General features: G+C 35.5%; 1 protein-coding gene across 1 annotated transcript; it reads left to right on the top strand.

Moving 5' to 3' along the window:
• Window positions 1-3972: 3972 nt before the first annotated feature.
• Window positions 3973-10084, top strand: ttc22 (tetratricopeptide repeat domain 22; the record flags this gene model as incomplete). Its single annotated transcript, XM_079245549.1, has 8 exons — window positions 3973-4235; window positions 5588-5888; window positions 5965-6020; window positions 6098-6213; window positions 7370-7488; window positions 8201-8362; window positions 9313-9465; window positions 9548-10084. 8 exons carry the CDS (start codon window positions 3973-3975, stop codon window positions 10082-10084), a joined length of 1707 nt encoding a protein of 568 aa, XP_079101675.1.
• Window positions 10085-10706: the final 622 nt, after the last annotated feature.

The raw sequence follows: 10706 nt of genomic DNA, 5'->3' as shown, positions 1-10706 counted from the left end.
CCACATGGTCAGGTTGGTGTAAAATCCAGGTTATGCAACACCTTTTAGATGGCAGACGTATCCACCCAGGTGATTCAGAGGCACCAGAGTTATTCAGACCAACATATTTCACTAATGAATTAGTAAAAATGATCATTTGTTTGCATCTTTACTAATGTCTCACAGCTACATCCTCTGAATAGCTCTTCTACAAGCAGCAGGGGGAAGAAAAACTTATACAACTATTTTTATTGGGTTTAGGCTGTGGTATTACTTGGTTAGATATAAAAACTGCTTAGTCAGGATTGAAAGACAAAACTTTCTACACAAAAGATGTCACCTTCATGGACATCATTTTGCTTTCATTTAGCAAATCCAGATATTTGTTATGGTAGTGCTTTTTCACTTCCTGGTTTGGTTTAACCAATAAAATCACTTTCCTCAGGTGATAAATCAAAAGGTTAGGGTTAAAAAAAAAAAAAAAAGGACTAAAATACATTGTCTGTATACATGAATGATATGTTAATGGATGCCTTTTTTTTTTTTTTTTTTTTTAAACAAGTCACTAAATCATTTCATTCCGGGAATAATTAAAAAAAAAAAAAAAAAATTATTCCTTTCATTTCACATTCTTAAAGGGCAACTATGCTATTTTAATGATGTTTCGGGAGACATACAGTCACAGTCAAACAGTGAAGACAATGGTCAACAGGTTTGCAAGTTGCCTTTATATTTACATAGACTTACCCCAGGTGATCTTGTTCTGCAGTCAAACCCAAATCTGCATTTGTGTCTCGAGCACCGCTATCACTGGTCTGTCTTTTCCTGCTTATTCAGGTAGGATTTATTTTCCCTATATGTTTCAGTGGAATATCCAACCAAAAGAGAATCTAATTCAGCAAAGATCTAAAAACAGAAGGACCCAAGATATATAATAAGTGCATATTACTGTAATTCTACCTTAAATACAGTCAAGCTTTTCTTACTACTTGGTTGTCATGTCAGAAAATATTGACAGAGAAAAATGTTCAAATTACCAGCAGGAAGCATTCAGTAGATTTTTCATTTTATAGCCTAAAGGTAGACGCTTCAGTGAACAGTTAAATATAATAAGACAATAACTACTGCCATCTTACACAATATGACCTCAAAGCAGTCGAAGTGTAGCAGATACAGTCAAAAACTTAAACTGTTACTTAGAACTAGATAGAATTTGTCAAGTTAAAGTAGAATAAAATATTAAAAAAAAAAAAAAAAAAAAAAAAAAAACAAGGATCAGTACTTATCCTAGTCGCCTTATGGTGGTTTGCTAAATTGTCCAAACTCTTTCATGCCATTTCGATGAAATGACTACAAGGTTTGATTACAAACTTTAATCAGAAAATATTTATATTTGTTGACTGGGTGGCGTGGCAGTGCAGTCTTTCAACACTCAGAAGTGTAAAAAATGAAACCACTGACACAGTTTAAATCAGATTAAAGTGATTTGTATTCAAAACCCTCTTTTAAAAAGATGTTTGCTGATATTTAAACATTGAGAATGTTGGTTCAAATATTGTGGCTTTCCTTTCCCTTCCTTTACATATATTAAACAATTTCATGATAAAAATCTTCAAAAAAGAAAAAGAAAAGAAAAGAAAAAAAAAAAAGAAAAACTACGAACAAAGTTTCAGCCTGATAAGTGTTTGGATACATTTCTTTTTAAATGAGTAAATACAGTAGTGGATTCATAATGAAAAGGTAGAAACTTATCTAACTTTACTGGAACAAGCTACAAAAAGATTACAAACTGACTGCGATTTGTGTCAGACATGAATAAAGATTAATTCCACATTTGAGGGTAGGATCTGAAGTCAACTAAACTGATTAGTGATCAGACTGTTTCTGTTAGTACCTTCTTTTTGTTTATTAGCTGGTAAAATGAAGAATTTAAGTCCCCTAATTTGGATCAAGTGAAAGACAAACCTGTTGAAAACTTCTCTTTGGTTTTAGGAGTGCACAGTCACACAAATGTGGATCTGCAACAGTTACCATTTAATCAGCTTGGTATCCATGATAACACCATGGCAACAGTTGCTGGAGGAGAACATTTTACTTATTTATTTTTACACACCCACATGGTGAGGCAGATTTGCAATATCCACATTATGCAGCACTGCCCATTTATCCATCAAGGTACTTCAGAGGCAGCAGCACTATTCAAATCTGGCTCAGGCATTTGTTTGTGGGTTTGCATGTTGCCTTTACATTTGTGTAGGCTTGGCTCAAGCGATGTAGTCTATATTCACATCAAAACGTCTTCTTCTGCAGACATGCAATGGTCATTTGTGTCCATTTTGCTTTCAGCAAGCCTCTTAATGACCAGTATCTCCTCAAAAGTTAATCTAAGATTTGAAACAAAGTTTTAAGCAGCAAAAACTACAAAAATATGATCCTGAATATGCGGAAATAGCTTAGAGTAAATCAAGTAATGGACTACACTTTACAATCACAATATAGGATCCAAGTTTAAAGATTTTTGATTAGCCAATTAAACACTGGTCCGCACAAAAATGTCCTCAGTGAAATAATAAATAAATAATAAATAAACTCTTTACTTCTGGGGTTTGGGGACCAATGGCATTTAGGGAATAAATTGTTTTCAGGTATTCCTTTCACATGTCTGAAACTGAACAGAAAACTGTACGTTGCCTGTGAGCAACTTTTTTTTTTTTTGCACATTTCTTCAGTGAATGGTGACATTCATCAAGACTGATAGAGTCAACAGAAAAAAAATAAAAATAAAAAAAAGACAAAACAAATTCCTTTTTTTCATTTGGTTTCCATTTAAAAGTTTTTACCCCATTCGTTGCATTGAACCACTGTGTTCTAAAACACATACTGGTAAAAGGTATATTTCTATGATTGCTGAAATTTTTTGTTATTTTAAGCTGCTTAAATTTACTAAGGTTTTTTTTTTTTTTAATAAGTTTTAACTTGCCTACAAAACATATCAAAAGTAATGATGTGCAACATATGAGTGGACTTCATGACTTGCCTTAAGGGAAGTTAAAAGGATTCATTTAATTTAATTAACATTATAAGAAATGTTCTTCTATTATACTTCATTTTCATTGTCTCTATCTTTCACCAAAAGCAAAACAAAAAAGTGCTCGTCACTTGCTGAGTAGAAAGCATTGTGAGGTGCTGTGTAAAGACGAGCATTGCATCTTTGCTTTTCTAACTATTTAAAGTATTTTGCTTATCTCCTTAAGGCTGTCACATGTTCTGTCAAGATTTCACAGCACTGCTGCACATTTTTCTTCTTGTAATAAAGCATTTTTGTATCTTATGGAAATGCTGAATTAACAGAAAATACTGCACCAGATATAATGCTGTATTGTATAGTAACATAAAAACCTGCACATTGATTTAATTTTACCCAATATTTCCTTAGTCACGCTGAGCCTGCAGGGTCACATTCTTCAGATGGCTACAGTGAACAGAGGCGTGGAGGCTGAAACCTCACTTTAAACACAGGCTTGTAGGAGGCAGGCCAGTGGGGGCTTTAATGATCAACGCTCCAGGCCATCTAACAAACACTAAAATAAATTAAAATAATTCTTGTAAAATCAGACAAACAGAAAAATGGCAACAATGAGCAGAAACTAGAGGGATTTGGAATAAATCAGAAGAAAAAGAGTGCATCTGGAAATGAGCTTGGAAAACTGCCGTTTTACTGAAATCAACTCATTTTGTTGAAACAAAAAACAAAACAAACAAAAAAAAAGTAGTAAAATTATCAATGGATAACGACTTTCTAGTCATACGTCTCACATAAGGTTGATTTCCTCCCAAGTCACTCCCAGGAAAACCTGTTCAACCTGCCACTGGATGAATTATGTAAGACAAGACCAAGTCGAGAGTTCGAGGCATTTAGTTCAGGTATTTCTTGAGCTAAACCTTATACAAAAGAGGGGGAAAAGTCTCTTACTAAAGGCACAGAAATAAGCCATGGAGGAAGACAGCACAGAGGACATTGAGTCCCTCATGGAGGACATGGACTACATCCCTGGACACTTCCACCTCGACCTTCATCTTAACTGTGAGCCGACTGGACCAGTAAATTTGCGGCATCGGGACACTTACCTAAAACAGGAGAGCCTGAAAGCTGAATTAGAAGCTGAAGTTGGATATTTACAGTACGCCATTAGAAATTTTCTGGGTCTGCTGGCTTTCCATCTTGAACAGCTGGACAAAGCAGAGGAAATATTCAGGTGATTCCCTGATTTTCTTCTTTTTTCTTGTTGCACTTAATTATAACTAAGCAGAAAAGCAGAGAGATGTTAATATTAGGTGTTGATAAATAGCACATATATATTCAGCAACCTACTGTAGAACAGAAATACCACATAACTAACATGCGCAGGATGTGCAGTATATTTTTAAAGTTAGAAAGTAAGTGAATCTAGTGTCTTGGAAAGAGACTACGCATTAAACTCACACAAACATAAACCCATACAAGAGGAGATCATGCATGATAGATAGGGATAAACGCTTTAACACACAGATTCACATGAAAAATAACAATTCAAACTCAAAATTTTTGTTCAGTTTGGCCAAATGCAATTTACATCTTTGTTCCATGTTGCTGACACAACGTTGCTCATCCAACGTTGCCGTTTTCTTCAAGGCAATTTTGCATTATTGCCGCTTTAATTGTGTTTAATTGTACATAATGGATACATTGTTTTCTATTATTGAAGTTTATTGCCCATACACAATATCCAGTATGATATATTTAGTTTTCTTTTATCCTAACAGACATCTTCTGCGTCCTCTTAGCTGCCAGAATTCCTGTTAGCTACTTCCTGGTTGCTCCTGTGACTGATAAGACAGCAGTTTATCACAGTCACGTTAGCTTGTCATTAATTCACTTAGAGATTAAAGCTAAATGTATATACATATCTGCAATAGAAATTCTAATGTGAGTAATGTTTTAGCAAGTTATCTTTACCACACAAATGCTTGTTTAGCTAGCTAAGTTAGCATGCAAACACTGCTAAGCTTTGATGAAGAAGAGAAGCAGAAATACCTCATTTATGTACAAAAGTCGAGAGAAGCTGTGATTGAAAATGCTGTCTTTTAAAACTCATTTTATAAAATATATATTATCTCGCAATGACAATGAGTTGTGTCAAAATGTTTTATTTTAAAGCTGTGAACAAAAAAAAAAAAAAAAATCAAGTCTTTCTTAAATGTCAGGTAAGACTTTGCCAGAAACCCCACAAAATCCCAAAAACACACATCACGTATAAAGATTCTGACCAATCGCAACCATGAATGAAGTTCAGTGCCACTGCCAACTGTTCATTTTAAGCTCACTTCACTCACTGATTGTGATCACTCACAAAGATTCTTGTAATATCCAGTACAGCCAGTGGATAATTCAATAAAAGTACAATTTCTTAGAATGAGAGAACTTACCACTAGAAAGCTTTTTTCATAATACATAGATAAGGGCAGATAGATAATAGCCATAATGTCCTCTTTTGATTTTAAATATTTGTTTAAGACGAAACAGGGATGTTTTTTTCTGACCCTTGTATGCTGATGTCTGGCCTTACAGGAGCATTTGTAAAGAAGACCCTGGGAACCTCAACGCATGGGCCAACCTGGGCTATGTGTACGACAGGCTGGGAAGAGAGGTGGATGCAGGGGAGTGTGTGGACAAAGTGTCCCAGCTCATGGGCATTGATGCAGGGGAGGCTTCTCAAGAGGAAACCAGGCTACTGGCTGCTCGCTGCCTGGCAGAACAGGCTTATATTTATCCATATGATGTGGAGCTGGACAGCGAGGATGACCTGAGAGAGAGGCTAATGTCTGCACTGACATTTTACAACAGAGCTCTATGTTATGGGGGTCATCTGGTAAAATATATATTGCATCCTAGACAGTTGAAAAATTGATTTGGTGGAACTGCAACAAACTGATGTTATTTTTCAGATACCAACAGAGGAAAAACTGAGCTGGTATTTCAAAATGGCAACAATTTATATAAGGTACAGAGCTCACATTAAACATTTCTGAATGAATTTCTCTCCAGTGTGAACATATTAAAAGTGTTCTCTCCCTGCAGACTGGACCATATAGTAAAGACTCAAGAGGAATCAGAGTACTTCAGGCTCTCGCACTATAATAAGGGGCTCAAGCTGCTCAAAGAAACACTTGAATCTGAGAAAATACAGCACAAAGGTAAATATACTTTGTTTCTAAATGTACAGAGACATGCAACGCTTTGGTACTGATGTCTTGCTTGAAATAAGTTTGAAAAACACTTTTACAGGTAACTCAAGTTACTCAAATTTGTAATATGAACTAGAATAGCATACTTTTTGTGAGCAAGATTTGATTATTGGCCCCGGAAATACACATTGTGATCATTAATTTGTCAAAATTATCAAAAGGATAGGATACAACTATATAAAGATGTTTTATTTGTAGTTTTATTAGCCGTTTGTTTAGTTTTAACAAAGAAATTAATTTTAAAAAAAAGGGGGGGGGAAATCCATCATGATGACCCATAGGGAGGCAGAAAGCAGGAGCAACAACATATGCCACATGTCAGAGTTAGGAAAGCTGGTTGGCAAATAAATTATATGTGAAAGAGGGTAGAAAAAAGAAAACAGCAGGTGGTGACATTTAAAGACTGACACTTGCTGAAAGCAAGTTAAGTTAATGGGAGGAAGGTATGATGTTTTTAAATAAAAATAGAATAAAAATAGAAAGAACAGCTATCAGAAAGACTAAATCCAAGAGTTGGATAAAGTGGCCTAAAAGTTAAGTATTTATTCAAACCTGTGTGCCATGTACCTGTTTTTTAGGCCTTTGCTCAAAACTCACATACCCATAATTAAAAGAGTGTCTCTAAAACCACAATTTCTATTAGTATACTTTTAGAATTATGGTAAAAGGGACATTTGTGAAAAGCATTGAGATGTGGAAGGGTATCATTCTTCAGGTGAAGAAAAAGATGAAAGATTTCAGGTTTATCAAAGGTTTATTCATTTAAAGTGAAGATTAAGAAAAAAAAGCAGAGGTTTTAGACAGTTCATAAGGTCTCCAAAATAGTTCTTCTGACACAGATTGGTTCCATCTGTTGTCAGCACCTCAATTAGTGGACCTCAAGTTTTAAGGCTAAAATGTCTGAAAATAATTCAAATATATAGACAGATATTCATTCATTTTTCTGTCATTCAACCATGGATTTGCATGAATAGTTTTCTCTCTCTCTTTTTTTTTTTTTTTTTTTTTTTTAAATTAACATGTTAGAAGCATTTGTTTTCAGTAAAGAGACAGAGCCCTGCAGGTAGAAACTGGAAATAAAACTCATTGTTATCTCTCCTAATAGCTCTAACCTGGTGCTATGTTGGAATTATGCTGGAAAGGAAAGAGGAGTTTTCTTCTGTGCCCATGTCCATACACGACTGTGGCTTTTCAGCGTCTGATCCTCTGTCCTGTTATGGAACAGTAAGTTACAGCATTAATTCACAGCAAATGTAATGTACTTGGAGAGACTGAATAAGTCAATTAAATTGTGTCACAATTTAACTTGTGTTCCAGTTAAAATCTATACGCGTCATAATCCAATTCAAGCCAAGCCAACAGCTTATTCTTATGTTCTTATACCAGTTTAAACGGCTACTTTAGGAGGCCAGTGTCTCTCTTACCAAAATTTTACAGGAGTTTTCTTACTTTTACTTTGTTTCTTTATGTATATGGTTCTACTATGCTCATGATCTTCATTTAAAAGGGCTTGAAAAAAAAAAAGACTACTTCTTGCTAAAAAGTTAATTGGTATACCTTATTTGGAGCAGTTTTAACTACTAAACTAACATCACATTTGGGTAAACATGTTTTTTTTCCCTTTGTAATAACAACTGGAGAAGCTGTATAGTATGAGACAAACGTCATATGTTTTGTTAGGTTTGTTTTCGTACCAAGTAGTCTGAGGTGATTTTTTTGTGAGTTGCTGATATATTATTTGTTTTTTCTGGTGTTAACAATGAGGCTAAACTTAAAAATAATGACACATATATAACGGTTTCCAGTCTGTCACTGAGTAACTGTGCAAAATGCTACATGATAAAAAAAAACCAAAACTTTGCATCCCACGAGTGCATTATTTTTTCTTTACATTGGAAATGTACAGCAACCACCATTTGTTTTTCTCTGTTTTCAGGCCATAAATATGGCCAGTGATGACGCATTTATCCTGAACCGTCTGGCCAAGGTCTTCTTTCTCTTGGGCAAATTTGAGATGGCTACTGGGATCTGCAACATGGCCCTAAATGTGCTGCCAGATCCAGAGCTCAATTGGCAGGCTTACTGCACTCGTGCCAAGGTACTGCATCTGAGCTACTTCAATCCAATGACATGTTAGCATACCGTCAGTTTAAAGTAGTTAATAAAATGTTCATCTGACAACTTATTTTCTGTAAAGTGTTATCAGCTATGCAGGTTATACTAAAGTTCCTCTGTAGCTTCACTGAATGAAAAAATGCTTACATTTACAGTTAACATGCACAGAGCCAACACTATTACTGTTTATGTTATACTCATATACTCAATGACAGTTGCAATTAGAAATATATCTGTATTAAAACTATGTTATTTCATTTAATAACCTTACTTTTAGTGCTGGAAATCACGAATATACCACAAGACATGCAAAAGATGGAAATTTTAGCTTGCCTAATGCAAAATCAGATGCAATAAAAAGAACTGTTATGTATAGAGGCATCAAAATATGGAATTCACTACCGAAGAACATTACATTAACCACTGATCTAAAAAACTTTCAAATATTATTGAAAGACTATTTGAAAGACTATTTCTCAAAAGTACAGTCATAAAATCATAATTATAAGGGTTTGGTGATAAAAGTATAATAAATACAAATGTGTAATAGAGTAAACAAATTGATAATGTGGATAGAGGTGTACTAGAAGACTTGTATTATAGATAAATATAGGTTGATATCCAATTATGAGTAAGCATATTTTTGTGGATGAATAGAGTGTGTTATTACAGTAAACTGTTTAAAGCACTGGATATAACATAAATGCACAAGGCATTCATGCATTTAGTATTTAAAAATGGATATAAAGAGATGGATTTGAGTATGTAGATAGCTTGTATTCCAGGATTGAACTGATGTGCTGTGTAACTTTACAAGTTTTTATTTTTTTGATGCTATAATTGTGCCGGACCCCAGGAAGAATAGCTGTAGCTTGCTACAGCTAATGGGGATCCTGAATAAACTAAACTATCAACATGCTTTGTTTTCTTTAGATCAATATGATCTCATATGCCAAGGACCTGGAGAAGGCAAAGCATGGACAGGGGGGACTCCCAGACCGTCAGAAGCTAACTGAAGCTAGAAGAGACTTGGACAAGGTGCTTGCAGTGTGTCCGTGTCTTCGGACTCATCTAGAGATGGCTCAGGTAAACCACAAACACCACAAGACATGGTTTAACACAGTTTCCTGCAGCAACACTGTTCACATAATCATGTTTTATCTTTTAGGTATACTACTACATGGGTGTAGATGCACTCCAGGAGAGCATTCTGGTGGATGAAAATGCAATAAATTGTGCTCTTGTGAGCCTCTCTCATGCTCTACAGTTTGAGATGAGTGACACCTTGCCAGAACTCCATGTGCTCAGAGGACGCTGCCTCCTAATGAAAGGCGAGGAGCAGAATGCTGCAGATTGCTTTAAGCAGGCCATGGACTTGGAGAGACCCGGCAGCACAGACACAACAGCCTTGCACTGCCTCCTGCAGGCCTTCCTGGCTCTGTTCATGCAGGGAAGTCCTGAGCCTAGCCCTGTTATCACACAGCTGGAGCTGTGGGTGCACAAGGCAGAGGAGAAGTACCCTCTGGAGATAGTGAGATCTGAGCTTAGGTTGCTTTATAGAACTCATACAGAAGAGGTTACAGAGTTATCCAAGGCTATGATCAAGACAGGACGCCTAACCTTAGTGAGGAGGCTGTTGGAAACAGTGGTGCCTGAACAGCTGGCGAAGAGGAAACCAATAGCCAAATCTTTCTCATTTACTTGAAGCAGATAGATCATTTTAACTTATATGCATCAACATGGATGGACAAAAAAATAAATAAAAAGAGCAATAATTAAAGAAAGCCTTGACAAAGTTTCACATATTTCAGTGAGTGACGCAGATGTTGTCTGCCTTCAAGCTGTGATGTAACAAAGCAACCTTTTCTTCTCTGGCTGAAGGTATAACCAGTAAGGTATTACGTTGTTGCAAAACACCTTATGAATATGTGCTAACATTTATTTAAACATGTTTTTAGCGGTGATCTTTGAAATTTTCCACACTTATTTAACTGCAGCTCAGAGTAGTCCTCCCTCAAATGAACAGCTTATACCAACAGGCCTGTTTCTGCTTCACTACCTCACCAAAATACATTACAGATGATCAGTTGGCAGAAGTATTCATCCTAAAAATCTTTATTTCTTTGAAGAACAAATACTGAATCAATGTTATTCTGTGGTATTTAAAGTGGTTGCAATTAAAACAGTTTTAAACCCTTTTCTATATGATTATTTTAATTTGAAAACAGTTCACAAGTTAAACATACACCAAATGTAGCTTTGGATGAAAGTGCCTGCTAAATAACCAAATGTTAAAGTCAGCCAAAGGAAAATAAGGACCTTAATGA

Source organism: Telmatherina bonti, assembly GCF_933228915.1.
Source record: "Telmatherina bonti genome assembly, chromosome: 8".
NCBI classification, from domain to species: Eukaryota; Metazoa; Chordata; class Actinopteri; order Atheriniformes; family Telmatherinidae; genus Telmatherina; species Telmatherina bonti.
The sequence above is the reverse complement of the archived record's forward strand: the minus strand, read 5'-3'. Positions and strand labels throughout refer to the sequence as shown.